The sequence below is a fragment of the Falco biarmicus genome, chromosome 5 (genome assembly GCF_023638135.1).
Source record: "Falco biarmicus isolate bFalBia1 chromosome 5, bFalBia1.pri, whole genome shotgun sequence".
In the NCBI taxonomy this organism is placed as follows: Eukaryota; Metazoa; Chordata; class Aves; order Falconiformes; family Falconidae; genus Falco; species Falco biarmicus.
This window is the reverse complement of record NC_079292.1, coordinates 54,150,215-54,167,932: the sequence shown is the minus strand read 5'-3', so window position 1 is coordinate 54,167,932 and position 17,718 is coordinate 54,150,215. Positions and strand designations below refer to the sequence as shown.

Sequence of the window (17,718 nt, the reverse complement as noted above, 5' to 3'; positions counted from 1 at the left end):
GGTACTGGGGCAGGGGGCGTCGGTCCGTCGTGCGGCGGGTGCCTTGGACTTGGTCAGGCCGGTGGGGTGGCTGCAGCAGGCTCGGCTGGGCGTGGGCCTGGCCCTTTTGTGTATGTGTATGTCCGGTGGTGTTGCCTGCTCCGCTGTCACAGTTTAATTGGAAGAAAAATTCCAATGCTGTGAATAAATCTTTTAGTAACATCGGTGGAAGCTGAGGAGTCTCAGCACTTTCTGAAGCGGAACCCTGGGTACCCCATGGAAATGGAGCATCAAACCATTGCAGGGAAGGGTGCAGGAGGTGGGAGGTTTGGCTGTGTTTCTTGCAGTGCAGTTTATCGTTAGTGGTAGATTAGGTTTTAGTCAGTACTTACAGATGGCATCCCTCAGGCAAAGAGAAGATTTCAGACTCCAGGATTTCCTACAGAAAAATGAGCTGGAGTGCTTTTGTCAGTCACCCTGAACTTGCCTTTTTTTGTCTGTCCACTACACAGGCTGTAAGATTTTTTTTTCTTTATTTATATATTTAGTCCATATAAAGTGTTGCAGCTTTTGATGGAGACAGCTGGAGCCTGTAGGAAGACACGTGCGAGAGTAAGTCCCAGTCCCCTGACACACCTGCAAGAGGTAGAATCCTACGTGGCAAAGCGGCGCTTGTCACAGGCACGCCACCGTGCTAGGCTGGGAAGACTTTTCAGCGACTTGCGGGAAGCTGTTCTATCCCAATCACACAACTCTGCCTCAAAGGTGCGGAGCAGCGACTATTTCTCTATGCGTCGCTGTTATACCTGGGTGTGTTTAAATTTAGCCAGGTTTATTAATATGACCACTGTATCTTTATGGGTGCCAGTGTGTGTGAGTGTGATTTCACTGTGTGAAGCTTTCCTGGATCTCTTTTACTTTAAAGCTGCCAGTTCAGCATAAGCAAATTGTTCACTTCATAGTCTCTGGGTCATGGGTTGTTCATGTGCCTTAGATGTGCTTTTCTTAAGGGGTTTTTGCAGCTTCTTTATAGCTTTGCAGCTTCTTTGTAGTGTTTTGGAAACAAAGCAAAGGATCCCGTGATGAAGTTATCTTGATTTCACACCATTTTGCTATGAAATCAGAGTGGTGAGTTTAGGGACAGAAACAGTTAAAGGGGAGGGAGTAATTCATTCAGCCTTATGAGGTGCACTCTGTCCTCAAGACACTGAAAAAATAAGTCTGGAAAAAAACCCCATCAATGCTGTTTATTGATCTCTGCTAAACTAAGAGACTATTTTATCGTTTATAAAGATGAAATGAACCCAAAATACTACTGAAAAGATTGATACCACCATGCTCAAAGCAGAGGAATAAGCATGAGGAGTACTTTTATCCTCAACTCTGCCACTGATTCATTTAGTTAGATTGGTTACTTACAGTTTTCCAGTTTGTAAAATGGAGAGCGTGGTGATTGTTTAGGACAGGAGTTGTCCTTGTAAAGGGCTTTAAGACTCTGAACATGTAAAACTGCTATCTGGCGCTTGTGCCTGCTGAACCCCTTATCTCTCCTACAGATTGAAGTAGGAGTTCAGTTTGCCATGTTCTGAACAAAAATGCAAGTTAAGCTGAAGTCACCATGAGCTCAGAAGCCAAGACTAAACAGATACTTGTTTTGTCTGGACTAGGGGGACTATCATCACATACCAACTCTTAAAATTGCTTTTTAATAGTATCATGTGCCCCTTGTGTGACTTTTGAAGGTCAAAAGAAGTTGAGTATCTTCAAGAGCCTAAATAGGAAAGTTCACTTGTAATCCTAGTTCTTAGTGTCTGGCTAAAATACCCAGTGTGACAACGCTGAAAGGTAGACATCCTGTCAAAGGTGATTGGGATGGTCTCACCAATCACATATATATTGAAATATTTTTGAGGTGTATATGTTTAAATGCATTGGCCATTTGTTCTCAGTTATGCTTGCTATAAATGATGAAGGAATGATGTTCAGCACTGAAGTTACTCCAGTAACTATCAGTGTAGCTGAGAGCAGAATATGGCAAAGGCTTCTCCTAGCAAAGTTCTCATGGGAAATTATTAGTAAAGTCTTATGCCTAAAGTTGGTAGACGTCCAACAAGACTTCACTGCATGGTATTTCTGGACATGCTCCAAGAAAAGAACAATCCAAACAAGACTGTTTGCTGATGAAAGAAGATCACAGTTAAGTAGCAAGTATCTATGTGACCAGGTGTTATGTGTATGTGTTGCATAATACATACCTAAATATTTATATTCTGCATTGAAGTTTGCTCTGGTATTAGTTCTTGCCCCTTTTCATATTAATGAGGGTATCTGGTGAAACAATACAGTTGTTTTCGCAGGGACATCAAGATAACTGAATATCAAAATGAAGGAAAAGTGAAGAAAACAACCAAGGCATGTTAAAACATTGATCTAGTCAGAGCAGAGAGCAATCAGTTCTGATTTTTTCTTGTGTTTAGTATCAGGTTTTGCGTAAGGCTAAGAAATCTATCCAGAAGTTGGAGCAAACCTTGGGTTCTTTGCTGGAGATGAAAGGTAACTATGCAAGTATTTGCTTTGGACAGAGTGCCTGGATTTGTTTGTTTATTTATTTGTTAAAGAGACATTTAGCTACCTAGCTGAGCAAATTAAAGCGTTAGAGCTGACTGTGACTTTAGTTGTAACAGTAAGCAAGGGGTAGCAAAAAGTCTTACTGACCTACTAAGCACTGCACCTCAGAAATCCCCCTCTGACTCTGAGTTGTTCCTACCCCCTCCCCTGCCAAGGTGAAGGAAGGAAACTGGTAATTCCTGCCATCCCATGGTCAGGCAGAATGGCATTGTCACCCTGCTGCCAGTTCACCCTCAGCAGGTGTGAGGCTGGTGTGGGTCGCCAGGCTGCATGCTTGGGCTCCCACTGAGAGGCTGCAGGAGCATGTGTGCTCCTCCCGGCCTCAGCAATGTAGTGTAGTGTGAAAGACAGCTGTCATGAGCACCCAGGATTGCAAGTCAAGCACAGCCAGAGCTTAAACTGCAGGCTCTGGTGTCAGATAAAGGAGAACAGAGAAGCTGCTGAGGATTTCCTAGTACAGGAAATGGAAGCCTCTAGTTAAGAATTTACTCTGATAGAAACGGGTAGAGAGCTGCTGTGGCTTTGTTTTCTTTCAGCTTGGTGGGTCGTCTTCATACACTCTTCTGTTACCACCTGTGGCACCATGCGTCACTGCAGTGTAGCATGTGCTGTCAGCAGTTGAGGCATGCCTTGCCAATGTGCCATCTTGTTTACTGATGCTGGCCGCTGCCTGCAGTGGCAGCAATTAGTACTGGGGGCTGATGGGGTACAGACTTTGGATGTATTTTTGTGTCCCTTCAAGTGTCCAAGTTACTGTCAGGTAGAAAAAACCCTGCTATTCTTGCAACTTGCACCTTCAATAATTTGCATCAGTTAGAAGTCCCATTGCTTAACGTGAGCAATCTCCTCTGAACCCACATCCTTGAATAACCCATAAAAGTCAGTCATAGGTAGAAGAAATAGTTTGAGAGAGCAAAATTGAAGGGATCACAAGCAGTGAGGCTGGGTGAGGAGAACATGGAGGTTAATTTCCCCTTGTGTTTACTTGCATATATGTACAGTTCATACTGCTTGTGAATCACGTGTTGGTTGTCGGGGGGGGGGGTGTTAAATGCAATTTGCTTGTTATATGGCAGTCACAAAATACCGTATTGACTAGTGCTTGCCTGGAGTTTGATTTGCTGGTTATTTTATTAATATCACCATCATTTCTGTCAGACCAACGTTAGGAAGAAGGCATTAATTTTAAGTTCCTCAATGATAATAAACTCCCAGTAATGCTAGCTACATTGCAGGAGAGGCAGACATTTCTCCTTTTACATCATTTTTGTATAATGAAAAGCTCTGGCTTGTGAAGAACCAGATGTTGAATTTATTTTGTTTGATTGGGGCTGAGGGTGGGAGGGAAGCCAAAAGTGTCACTGATGTGACAGTAACCTTTCTGCTGACAGCAGAGTCCTTCAGTCTGGAGGATGGGAACCTGTCCAGCTTGGAGGAAGTCAGGGAGCAATATGTCAAGAGGCACTTCAGCAATCATAGGTAAGGGCTTACGCCAGTCAAGTAAAGATGATAATACTTTGCACTTGCTTCCATCCCAGCATCTCTGAACCTCTTTGTCATTGTTACTGAATTTCCAAGCAGAAGCCTTTCATTGTGGGGAAAAGATGAAGAGAATTCTCCTGGACCCCTGTGATCCTGTACAGTACACAAACACTCTAAGCATGTTGCTGGTCTCATTTCCAGTCAGTGCTTGTATTTCCTTTCCCTTCTATGTAGCTGATCTGCACCAAGGGCTTCTCATTCACCTGCAAAGCAAAAGGAGGAGGAGAAAGCTGGCTTGGGAAGAATGGCCCTGGACTCTGGAGTGGCCATGACAAGGGCCTTATTAATCCAGTTAAGAAGTTGTTCGTGTGGCTTTTTTTCCTGTGTGTTCTTTCCAGCACTGCATCAGCCTCGGAAGCTGTGAGTGAGAATGACTCTACTACCTGGTGTTTGATTCAAGAATGTGAAAAAAAAACACTGGAAGAGGATGGGAAGCCAGAATTGATCCAGTCTTCAGACACTTCATCCTCAGATCTGGTGGACTTTGAACGGTAGGTACACACCACATTGCCTTCAGTTTTTTGACTTGTTTATATTAACATCGTGCATCCAGTCGCTGCCATTCCTACAGCCCTGCTGGAGCCTGCCTCAGCCTTGCAGAAGCCTTGTGCCAGCAACTTTAGCCCTGCTGGTGATGAACCTGAGCACCTCACATGTCTTTTACCTGCAACTTGCATGTGAATGGTCTCCCAAGCATCATAACAGCCCCCAGCTCTCCAGACCCTGGAAAATCCCTGAGAATTTTCCATCCATCCTCAAGAAAGAGAAAAAAATGTATTTCAAGTGTGTCAGTCCCTGTGTGGCCATGTTTTACCATTGTTCATGTGGCCTGCAGAGTAAGATGCAGCATACCTGCTAACAGTAGTGGTTTAACAGACAAGTTCAGATGGAATTGGAGGTTATTCATCCAGAATGGTTTATGCAAGTGCATGTCCCTGTGTGTTTTGCTGTCAGTACCACTATCAAGTTGTATCCCTGCAATGGGGCTAGATTTTAGGAATGTAGGAATTGCTGCACCAGATGAAATTTTTGATTCCAGCTGTTTGTGTTCTGGGGAGGTGCAGGAACCAGAGGTAGGCAGGTACTTTCCCCCACAGTGATGTTTGTCCTGCCTCTAATGGCATTGTTATGAGGAGCTTGAATGCTGTTGCCCCTTCCAGAAATAGACCCTTAGCTCCTGGCAGCTTGGAGTGCTTTTTGGGGGATCAGAGAAGGGTAAGGCTGGATGCAACCAGGGGAGATCATGCAGTTCTTGGCTTGTGGGCTGCAGAGTAGTGGTGGCCTGGAAGATGTCAGAAAGCACTCCTCAAAATGTCTGCAACACAGGGACGAGCAGGGGAACCTAAACACTTAGGTGTGTGTTACAGTTACAGCTGGTGGGTGCAAGTCTGTAAACCCCCTTTAGGATCAGCTCCTAAGTGCCTGTTGCAGGACTTAAAAAACAAAGACCACTTTTCTCATGTCAGTGGTCCATGTATTTTAGTTTGGGGTTGTAATGGTAAGATTACTGGGTTTTTTCAAAGTTACTTATATCTTAAGACTGAGTACATTATTCATCGCATTCTTTCCCTTGCTGTCAGACAGAACTAGGAGCTACTTAGAAGTCATGATTCCTTTTCCAAAGGATGAATGATCATTTAATTGTGAAGATTTGAGAAACAGATAGATGTCTAATCTATCCTGTACCCTCAAGCAGAGTCAATTTTGCCCTGACCGTCCCAGAGTAAAGAATACGCAGTACAGGAGAATCCAAAGCTGCAGCTGGCAACCTCTTCCACAGCGTCACTGCCATAAACAAAAACTTCCACAGTTCCTTGCTCTCTTTTGCTTTGAACTGGTACTTATTTATAAAATTCCCTTGGACTATTGAGGTTTTCATCAAAACGGGATTGCAGCTGTGTCAGCAGATGGCACCAGCCTCCTGCTACTGTTCCTGCTTTTGCTCCTCTGAGAATCTGAGGTCTCTGTAATAAAGATACCGTTTACAAGACCTTGAAATCTGCTGAATCAAGATTTTCTGGGGAAAGTATGCTCTACTTCATCATAGACTGCAGGACATAGCTGTAAACACCTGACTTTCCCCTTCTTCACTAACAAAGTAGACCAGAGCCTGTACTGTGTGGGCTCTGGCGCTTATCCTTACAGTCTTCCAGTCCTGGCAGACTGCATTTGGTTCGTAGCTAATCCTTCTCCAAAAAATTACCTTTTATAACAGGCATAAAACAATAGGGACTCTTCAGCAGAAAAAATGACAGCCTTTTCTTTGGTGATTGTCTACTCATTATTTTGGCAGCATCAGAAATGCTTTGAGATTCAGCTGACTTTTTTTTTCTCCCATGTGCAGCAGCAGGAGCTGTATTGGTAGGACTGCACAGTACTCCGTCCAATGCAAAATGTGGTTGTCTTCTTCCAGTTGGGAAGGAAATACTTGAGTCATTTTCAAGCTTAATTTCTTTAGCAAAGCAATCTAATGGTGATTCATATTCTTCTGTTTGAGAATCTCCAGATCTTTTGTTTGGAGCTGGATATCCAGAATCCTTAGTAAGCACAATAACTTACATGAGAACTCTTATTCCCCTTCTGGTACTTTTTCTCCAGAAATGGTGGAAAATAATAGAGTGTGGAAACTGGAGTTCAAACATGTTTATGCTTGTGTGCAGAATTATCTTAAGATTTTCAATATTGATTTGCTGGAACAAGTATTTTTAAAAAAAAAACAAACCCAAACGACTGAACTCTTTTGAGTTACTTTCTCATGCAGTACGGTTCAGTTAATCAGGAAATGTGCTTATTTGGGACATCTTCCAAGGAATCATTTTGAGCCCAAACTTAGTAACAATGACTGCTGTTTATAGAACGCGTGGCTTGTACTCTTTTGATCTTGTTATTTTCATCTGAGAAACTTTAAGCATTTAATTAACAAAAAATAACCTTCAGTGCTGCTTTCCAAAGTAGACGTTATTATCCCTGGTTCACTGTGGCACACAGGACTGACAGAAGAAATGGGATTGTTCTGAGATTTAGTCACTGGGTTGAAATTACAACAGTTATGTCCCATTACCAGTTTCACTACAGACTGCATAGAAGTCAGTCTTAGGGATGCATTTCCTTTGATGTGAGATAGAGGAAATGTAGCTCCCATGCTTGTTTAAGTTAGTGTCCAGGCCTGGGGTAGTCTTTTTCTATCTGCATGTATAGTACCTGATACGTCAGGATATGACCTCAACCAAGTGTAGAGCAATGCCAGTAAAAGTATAAAAAGTGGCTTGCAGTGTCAAAGCCTCAGGATATAAAGGCAAGTAACTCAAAATTTATTAAATACCAGAATGAGGTTTGCCTGTGCAACAGGTACAGCCTGCAGTGCCTCGAGGTTCTGTTGTGAGGCAGTCCTGCTGAGGCTGTGGCTGGAGCCTGCCTTTTGAAGCTAAAATCTTGGCGGAACAGAGCTGCTAAAATCTTCAGACAGTGTTGGGCAACCTTCAGTAATTGTGTGAAGTCTTAGAGGGGGGAGTCAGTGAAGTAGTTATGAATCACGGCTACTCCCCAGTCTCCTACTGATTTACAATAGATGGCTGCCTCATAGCCTGTGCTTAAGAGATGCTCCCTTTTCTTTCGTTACAGATACCTGTATTTTTATAAGCACACGGTGGACCTGCTGATAGAGCATGGAGTTGTTTGCACTGAGGAAGTGCCTCTTCCTGAGGTCTCCATGACTATTTCCCACCTCTGGCAAGAGCTTTCTGAAGAAAGGAGAGACAGCATCCTGCGGTATTGTAGCCAGAGAGATTTCCTCATGGATCCTAAAGCTGCTTGTCAAGAGCCTGCATGCACTGAAAGTAGTGTGAGGGACAGCCGAGGTAACAGCGAGGAAGCCAGTGGTTCATCAGTCTCCACACCAGAGGAAGTAAGTGCTCGGTACAGCGGGTCCTGTGCTTCTGAAACTCCAAACCTTCAGATGCTAATTGGCTCTGAAACTTTTAATTGGAAACATACAGTAGTTGTAATTGTGCTTTCCTAAGACCACTTGAATGCATAAGTGGAAACAATAAGCAGCCTCTGAGTAAATATCTGCACCAAATTCTGTCTTGGTAAGATACACAGCAAGCTGTTGGAGTCAGTGGTAGTAATCCTGCTAGTCTCCACTGACCTGTAGAGTTTCTGTGCTAAGTAACAGTTAAATTTGCTCTAACTTGCTCCAGGGGGAGGGAGCGAGAACAAGAATTATACGGTTATGGTGCTCTGCAAACTCTCCAAGGAGCGCCGATGATCTAAATACAGAAGGAATACCCAGTTTGCCAAGGCCTGCTGTGTTTTGGGTTGGGTGTTTTATTTTCATCAAAGCACTTGGTAGCAAGTATTTGTAGACCAGTTTCTGTACAGGGCTAATAAATGCCAGTGCCACGCACCTTGGCAGAGCCACAAAGTCAGTGACTGAGTAGACCAGGGCATTTGTTAAAAAGAGACAAAATAACAGCCAGCTCTTTGTAAACTGTTCCTGGAGCACATAAGCAACTAGCTGCTCAAAGACATGTATGTAATTTTACTAGCTGCAAGGGAGGGACAGATGTCCAACTTTAATAGGTAAGTAAAATGCATTGACAAGTTCTTTTTGAGTCACAGGACACAACTCATGTTGCTGGCCTCCTTAATAAATGTCATGGGGATGTTGCATGCACAGTACTTTTCTGGCACAGAAGATGTGTGAACTGCATTATGGTGGGGTGAACAAATAAGCTTATTGGTCTGTCACAGGGAGCATCTGAACTCCTTTGTAAGCCAGGTCACACACTGGAATCAGATTTGGGGAGACCGGCTGGTACAGCTGAGATCTCCAGCCATAAGCAGCAGCAGTCTAGTCTCTAAAACATTGATATAAATAATGTTTTTTAGTGATTTTCTGGGAGATGTAATGTTAAGTAATTCCTACAGGTTGAAGCATAGGCCTAAGGGAATGGAATAACCTTGTTCCTAGTCATGAAATACAGTTATTCTGTATTATTCCTTTCTCCATAGAACCCTTTTGGTTTACTCTATATGTAAATATACCCGTTAAATGGAAAGAAAGAGTATCATGCTTTGTAAGACTTCATTATTAAAGGTGATAGGTAAAACTCTTAGGTGGCTGGATATGTTGACATCTGAAGTGTTTTCTCTGATAGGTAATGTTTGAAGATGCATTTGATGTTGCTGCTGATTTCCTTGACAGAAGTGAGACTCAAGGAACATCTAGCCAGAGGTAAGTTATAAACTTACCCCTTTTGCTAGACAGAGTAAGTTAATAGTCAGTACTCCATGACAAGTTTTCTGTGGAGTAAGGCAATAGCCTAGCTTTCTTTTTTGTGCCTAATTTTTAGTAAATGGTTAGAACAGCAACTTCCAGCAATTTTGCTCACAATAATACCCTCTTAAGATGCAAAAGTGAAATGATTAATAGGCATTTATGGCAGAATGAGTAAGAATCACTTATTAAGAGCACCCCATCACTTCAGGATAACTCGAATTCTTCTTTTAGCACTCTACATAGCTTTCCATCTTTTCAAATTACAATATTTGTGAAGTTTTCCTTTTCTCTCTCTCACTTACCAGGTCTCTGAGGACCACAAGGCATTCCTCAGATAAGTCAGCTAATCATAAACTGTACTCTCATTTAATGAGAAAAAAATTGTAATTTTTGAACATTGACTCCCTTACCGTTTTTAGTACCCCAATTTAATCACAAGGAGGTGATCAAACTAAAATGTGATTGACCTGAACAGTAACATCCAAGAAACACCAGACCTATTAAATAATAACATCTCTTTCCTCTGCAGGTCAAGTGAATTACCTAAAAGAGAACATGTCAGATACAAAGCTGGCACTGCCTTTGATTTGTCCCAGTAGACCAAAGAAAGAAAAGGGTTGCTTTCCTCAAGAGGAAAGTCACATCTTTTATGCATTCTTGCTACTTAGTCTTCGTTAGGATTGTTTCTCTTTGTAAATAGTGTTTTTAACCTGTTCTTTTTAATCCCAGTTTCTACTTATTTTTCAATATTTAGAGAGTTCTTCAGTGTGAATCTCTTTGTCTTTCACCACCATTCCACCTTGTACTTCCAGAACAGAATGAATGGAAATAAGGTTGTTTTGACTGTTGATCAGAATATATTTAAATACATAAAGCTTAGCAAATACATATCTATTAAATAACATTTATTAGGTCAAAATTGCTGTTTACTTTTAAAATAAGAAAGTATTCCTTAATACTGCAATGTATTGCGATCTATTTTAGATCCCAAATTGGATTAGTATTTCAGTAGTCAACATTTATCCTGTTCCCTTCCTTCCTTATCACTCTGTGCTTTGTAATTCTGGGCAAAGGCGTGATGACAGAACTTTTTAAAATCCCAGGGAGAACATAGAGGTGAGGTCTAGAATGATTATCTTAGCTTTTTGCCAGTTACCTGTTACCCGACTACAAACCTGCCAGTGATAGCTAATATGTCATTTCGTGGCCACATGTTACTGCATTCACTCAAAAACTTTATAAAAGAAGTTGAGGCTGTTTCTCTGAACAACCCTACAAAATACACTACCAAATAACCATTGTTTCTCTCTGTTAAAATAGATATATACTTTTCCCCACAACAGTGTTACTGTAGTTGTCACGTGTCAGTGGATCTCTTTGTTGTGATACTGGTTTCTTTTATTGCTGTTCTCTGTTCTTACGTATCTTCCTTGCATTTGTTAGACAATATCTCATCAATATATCCACCTCCACTCCTCCTTGTTTTCCTTGGTTATTTTCTTTAATATCAGAATCATCTTGAAGACAATGTGAATCTTTTTAAACTTATAGGTAAAATGTGTAGGTGAGGAAGTAAGTAGGAGGAAAAACAAGGGAACAGGAATTTAAATATAGTATCTGGTTCCATTTTCAGTTCAGCATTTCCAAGCTGCGCTTCTGAAAATCCAGAGAATCACCACAGACTCTGTCTGCAGATCACTGACTTCCTAAAAAGCCTCTTCTTTGCTAATACACAGTTTTTCCAGGTAAGCTTTGCTAAAGAATTCCTTACAGAAGGATCAATGTCTTTCTGTCATCGTCAGAAAGGGATTTCTGTTTTCTGTGCTTCTGATCATCTTGTCCAGAATCATTACAAATAAGAACTCTGGTTTCATCACTTCAGATGTGTCATTCCAAAAGGTCACTAGGATTGTGTCATTGTGAGGAGTTATTATTGCTCAGAGTATTATTCAAAATGGCAAATGACATGGGGAACTTTTGTTGTTGTTGTTGTCTGCATGAAAGTTCCTTGTGGAAAAGCTTGAGTGATCTCATCTGAACAGGCGAAGCTCACTTCGCAGTTCTCCATTAACCCCCAGCTGCTTCATTCTGAGCTCAGTAGGACCACCTTCTGCTTGTCTGGGTGCCAGGTTCCCTACCCTGAGCCCTCCGCTGGCAAGCCGTAGGAGTAGGATATTTGTGTTCTTGAAGGAGCTGATAAACAGCTGCTGAGCTGCCCCTTAACCTCAGCTTGCTGTTGCAGGTTCACTAAGCCAGAAGTCATTGTGTTTGCAGTATTATTCCTCCTCTTCTTGCCCTCCTGCCAAGGAGGTGGCTCAGAGAGTGGAGGACTGAAAGGGAGATATCCCTCAGCCAGAGCATGCTTGTGTTTGTGATGAGGGGTAATTGGGACAGCAAACAAAGCAGAAACTAGTGTTGCACACTGAATCTACCACACAGTGGCTGCTGCATGCCATTTGGTTTCCCCCATCTCAGGGAGAGAGTAGCACTAGAGAAGGTGCAGAGGAGTGGCAGCCCGTGCAGCAAAAGGCATTAAAGAGGAGCTACTAGAGTAGGACTCTTCTGCAAAAAAAGTCTGAGGAATACCATGAGAGAATTTTGATCCTAAATGATGTGGATTTGGTACACAGAATGGTTATTCATTGTGTCTAATACCAGAAGGACTCGAAAGCACTCAGTGAAATGAACAAACAACATATTAAAAAATAGTTGCATGTGCAAATTACCAAATTTAACTCCTGGAGCATCAATCCATTGGCAGTTATTAAATCTGAAGGTCCAGATACAATTTCCAGCTTAGAAGGTCCTCACAGCACAGTTTGCCATAATGAGGGAGCATATATTGTGGAGCAGAGCACACTGCATGCACAGTTCTTGCACTTTTTGTCTAAATAGCCACTCCTGGCTATTGTCAGAGAGCAGGCACTGATCTACACAGCCCTTTGGTCTGTGAATAGCTATGTTCTGTGTAAGGACAGAGCTCTTCCTGTGCTTATGTAAATGACTGTGAACTAGAAAAGAAGGAAAAGCTTTAGGCAAGATATGGTATTTCCCGGTTTAAAATTTCTTTTGTGGATGTCATGCCTGGCAGCATTAGGTGGTCCCATTTTGTCCTGCTGCTGCATTGTTATATATGAGCCCAAGTCCATCTCACAGCTCCCAGGTGAGGTGATAAGAGAAGAGGTAGTGTCTCTTTCAAGCTTTAAAGAGGGACATTTGAAATAAGACTAGGAGAATGGGAGTGATGGGAAGACAGGCAGCAAAAGAAGCTGAAGTACCGCAAACTGGCAGTTGAGTGAGCTCCGTGGATCCAAAAGGAAATAAAAGGCTGTGTGCATTTCTTTTATGCAGGAACTTTTGAGTTGTCTGTGATAAGACAATAAAAAGGAAGTTTGAGCAGAAATCACGCAGCTTAGAGAGTACTGATAATGTGAAGGTCACAATCTGTTTTGGTTTAGATAACTGCAGTACAGCACATCTAGAGAGTCCTGCCAAGAGACACACAAAAAAATACGACTGACTAGATTTTTTTTGGTTTGAGCGCAGAAATTCAGCTCCATCTCAAAGCAAACAGATTGAGGCAGTTATGGAAGTGGTTGCAGAGCAGGGATAGGAGACATTCCAGCTAGCTTGAAACACACCAACTCAGGCAGCAGCAGGGAGTTCAGTATAGGCTACATACCTTACCCTAGAAATTGGGCTACTCGGAGCCTTAGAGACTTCTGGACTTGACCGGGAAAGGAGCCCTTCCTGCTTACCTTATGGGTGTGACTGAACCGCTGCAGCCTGTTCCCCTTCCCTTGATGTGGTATCTGCGCCAGTGTTACACTGGCCCGGGAGTCTGGGCAGTGCTGGGATAAGTTATCCCAAAGATAAAGTGATGTCCTGGTGCACTGTGCACACACCTTCTAGAAGATACAGAGGTGAGTAGCAGGTGCAGTACCAAGGTGAGGCATGCGATGTGCTCCCAACAGAAATATGAAAGGCAGCCTATGGTCTTCTTTTCTTTCATCTGCAGAGCTGATAAGGCGGCAGGGTTCATTGCTGGTCATTACAGGCTAGTGCTGTGTTATGCCATTTCTGGTTAACTGTCCAGGTAGGAAGTACTATTGTTGGATTGTGCATGTTCACCATTTCATAGTCACAGATGCACTGAGTGCAGCTCCTTTTGAGCCGCTGCCCTGGCCATCAAGGCTGCCAAGGGCATGGATCCCGGTAGTATAAAATGCTTGAGAAAGTCGCACACAAGAGGAGGGAGGAGATCCATTAGACAAGGAAAGGGAGGGCTCCGGAAAGGTCAGTGACCTAAAAATGAAAACAGGAGCATGCTTCCATGGTACATGGTAGAGAAATTTCTCTGAGCATGAGATTAATTAAGCAATCTTGTAATTTTTTAAGAGCTGTTGTCTTAAGGTCACATCATAAAAGATTCTTAGCAGCAAAGGCAGTAAAGAATTAATTTAGATTGAGGTCCAAAGGTTTTACAATATCTAAGTGAAAGTCAGTGGGGTTTTTTCTAAGCAGCACTGAGCACCTTTGCATTTTCAAAGGCGTAATTTCTTTTAAAATTATGGATTTTAGATGAGTCACTTGACAAGCAAGTGGGATTTATTGCTCCTTAAGCCATACATTTTTTAAACAGCACCTATTTTTAAGAGCAGCCTTGCCGTAAAGCATCTTGCATCAATGCAGAAGGTGGAGTAGATTGACTGTAGGCATGAACACTTTCATCTAGTTTGATTTCTCAAGAGCCATTTATTCTCTGTAAGCCGGCGAAAGAGAAGGAAATGGTCTTCTGTTGCTAAAAGAGCAGCAAAGCCTGAAGTCAGAAGTTAAGGGCTCAAGGAAGCTCTCCTATCTTCAAAGCCTGTTATGTGACCCACTTGCTACCACAGTCAGTAACAGCTGTCTAAATGATGTAAATAGACATAGGGTAGGAGCCCTGTGATTTTAGAAAAAAAATTGGTTGAAAATTTGAGCCATTCATCAGGCATCTCAGGCACTTGACAAGTGCTGGTTGCTGATTCAGAGAGAAAGGCGGGCTCATGGTGCAATAACTGATGCATGTCGGCACTTGACTAACGCGCTGTATATTTGAAACACAATCAACTCCTGTGGTTTTTAATCCTGCTTGACTTTGGGGGGCCTTTCAGGAAGAAGATCTTCAGTTTGATTATGAGACTGTGATGCTGAGGTGCACTGAGACCTTTGATGATGAAGATTTCTAAACAGTATCTCTGTTTGCTAGTGTTTTGCCAAGCATTGCCAGGTACACCAGCATGTGAAGAGACTGCACTTCTTTCAGTGAAGCACGTCTCTGAACAGAGTGTGAAGACACTGTGTTAAAGTGGTTTGTTACTGTTCCGTTGACTTCCTATTCCCTCATCGGTGCTTCTTGATGTATCAGTTATTTATACCTTTAAAGTTCCATGGTTTAGATATTTATAAAATCTTAGTAAGTACTTTTGTCTGTTGCTTTTTAATGTTTAACCTCACTTCACAAGTAAACTGAGGCACGTACAGTTGTGACCTTGCCTAGCATAAGCTGTGGAAGAGCTGCAGAGAGGTCACATCAGTGATGGCCTGCATGCCCCTATAGGATGCAGGTCTCAAACTGCAACCTGCAAAGATCATTGCCCTGCACTCTGGCAGTGATTACTTTTCCAGTGCTGTTTTACAGCTTGGGCTGACAAGGGAAGAGGGATTTCCTTACAGAGAGTGAGATGAGGCTGTTCCATTTCTCTATGGGGACAGCAGCAGCGGCCACCCACTCCCAAATCACCCAGAGAAGTGCAGGCACAATAATACACTTTGGACTATTTACTTTTGCGAAATGTAAAAAGCTGAGTGATCAGACTTGTGCTCTTCCACCACATCTCACTCTTTAATGAGTACTGTTCAGATAGTGTCTTGGAATTAAAAGTGCTGTGAAGATGAATAAAGTCTTTCCCATCTCTGAGCTATCATTAAAGGCTCTCTACAGACTTGGACAAACTGTGTTCTGACAGTGGTTATGCTGAGGTTGTGCTAACAGCCATCACAAACAGAAAAGCTAAAAAGTTTAATTTTAAAATTTAAACTAAAGCTGGCATACTCCACTATCCATTGGCCTTCAGCAGACAGGCTTTTAGGCTGAATCCAAGAGGGCTGGGCCAATGCCTTGGTGCATAAGAGCATGATACATGCAGCCGTATTCAAGCAAACACATGTGGAGCCTACCACTGAAGCACAAGAGGAGAGTAATTCCTCCAGAGCACCTTCCGTCCCTGCAGGTGAGGCTGTAGTAGTGCTCCCAGGTGAATGTTTGCTAGGCTGCTGTGTTTGGAAGTGGGGGCTCCTAATTGCAGATCCTCTTTGGGTTTAAGAGCCCCTCTGAGTTCTCCAGTGTGCAGCCTTGCCTTTCTAATGTGCTTCATGCATACAGGCTATAAGCAATGCTGGCTCTCCTTCCTCCTCCTCCTTTTCCTCTCATTCCAAAATGCCAAGCACGTGCATCTCCTGGGCAGTCTGGATTTTGGGACACCTGCTGGCTGAAATACAGGTACAGACTTCTGAGGGGTTCCAAGGTCAAATCATCCTCTCCTTTAGCTAGTACAAGAGACATATATATACCTACAGTAATAAGCATTTACATTAAGTGTTCTGCCTGTGTTTTCTTTTTGTAGTTTTGGGGGGAAATAGGTTAGTTTTTCTCAGTATTGAGAATACTTTTCCCACAAGCTTTTAGCTGTAGAAAGATTTCTCTCATCTTCAGTTCCATTTGCCACACAACTTTTGGTCAGGTTTGTTACATTAATGATTCTTTCACCACATCCATCTCAATAACCACATCAGCTGAGGTCAAACTTGGCAATACTGGTATGTGCCATAGGACAGCCATGTGAATAGATAATGTTCAAGGCTTAACAACCTTTTATTGGCATATTTCATTCCTGCCCTTTTGAGGGCCAGTTCAGGACAGAAGTTAAACATAGCATAATTCATTTCCAAATGACTTTCAGCCTCCCACCTACCACAGGAGGCAGTTTTAAATGGACACCACACACCATGTAGATGCGTTCCCTTGATCATCACACATGAGAGTTTCTGATGCTTCACCAGGAGAATTTTAGGTTAAGACTGGCCTGAACATTAATGTGAAACAGCAGGTGTGTTCAGGTAATGTGAAAAGACTAAGTCCTCCAAATGGTAGCAGGCTTTGTGGGAGGTGTTGCAACATTAAGGAGAAGATAAAGAACACATTACTCTGGTTCCTCCTGTCGCATGATCATAGTTTACAAGAGTGTGGGCCTGTGTGTAACGTGGGAAGGCAGTTTCCTCTCCTGCAGAGCCAAAGCTACACAGACAGTAGCTGTTCTGCCCTGGCGTGCATGAAGTCTGCTCTGCCTTGGCAGGGAAGCAGCCTTAATTCCTGAGCATATTGGTACTGTGCTTACACGGGTACCACATTGTGCAGCACTCAGTGGTTGGTCTGGTGGAAACTTTTCATGAAAAAAATCTGGAAAATGTAGGCTACTGGGGCAGAGCGGTGAGAAGGAGTTGGAGGCAGAAAGGCAGCAGGGAGGGAAGAGTGGGAAACGTGAACACATCAGTGGAAGTGCAGTTGTTGCAAGGGTTTGGGCAGACCAAGCTGAACAGCGCAGGGTGGGACCCACCACATTACAGCTGTGCTACAGCATGGCAGCCCCTCACTTTTCAACACATTAAGCGTAACATAGGGCAGTCCTGCCCAGGTCACATCTTGTGAGAAAGCTGTGGAAATGAGCCTCTGATTAGCTGCTCTAGAGCCAGCGCACCTAGGGTACAAGCAAATACCTATCACCAGGTCTCCTCGGCCAGAACAGCAGGAGCATCTGCCTGGACTTCCCAATTAGCTGTCTGCCTCTCTGCAAAGCTGCAAGCAGGGTGACCCCACACCTGGTTGAAATCAGTAAATGTTGCTGCACTCAGGACTCAACAGTAGCACAAAGGGTAATACAGCTGACATGTAGCTGGCTGTTCTCCAAGCAATCTGAAACAGCCCTCAAGTGTTCAGTTTTATGCTTGAGGATCCTCTGGTTTTCATTTTCATTAAGTAGAAAATAAACAGAAGCCATGTTGCTGCGGTGCAAAGTCGAAGCTGTTTCCAAACCTCAAGTGGCCACATGCAGCTGGGAGGAGTGGTGGCCCTGCAGCCTAACCCCTGCCTACTTTGTTTTAAAATTTGGAAATGTCCCCCCGAGGCAAATAAAAGGATATTTTATAAATATATAACAAACACACCGAAGGGGGGAATTTTTAAAAACATT

General features: G+C 42.9%; 1 protein-coding gene across 2 annotated transcripts; it reads left to right on the top strand.

The window, feature by feature from the left end:
* The first annotated feature begins 237 nt into the window (after positions 1-237).
* On the top strand, positions 238-15,451 carry STRA8 (stimulated by retinoic acid 8). 2 transcript variants are annotated; one of them, XM_056342031.1, is made up of 7 exons: positions 238-2,532; positions 3,999-4,086; positions 4,488-4,640; positions 7,771-8,053; positions 9,309-9,385; positions 11,064-11,175; positions 14,584-15,451. In XM_056342031.1, the coding sequence occupies exons 1-7, from the start codon at positions 2,526-2,528 to the stop codon at positions 14,656-14,658; spliced, it is 795 nt and encodes a 264-aa protein (XP_056198006.1). In that variant the 5' UTR covers positions 238-2,525; the 3' UTR covers positions 14,659-15,451. The 2 variants fall into 2 exon arrangements, with proteins under 2 accessions (XP_056198006.1, XP_056198005.1); XM_056342030.1 differs by having other exon boundaries at positions 11,064-15,451.
* The last annotated feature ends 2,267 nt before the right edge of the window (positions 15,452-17,718 follow it).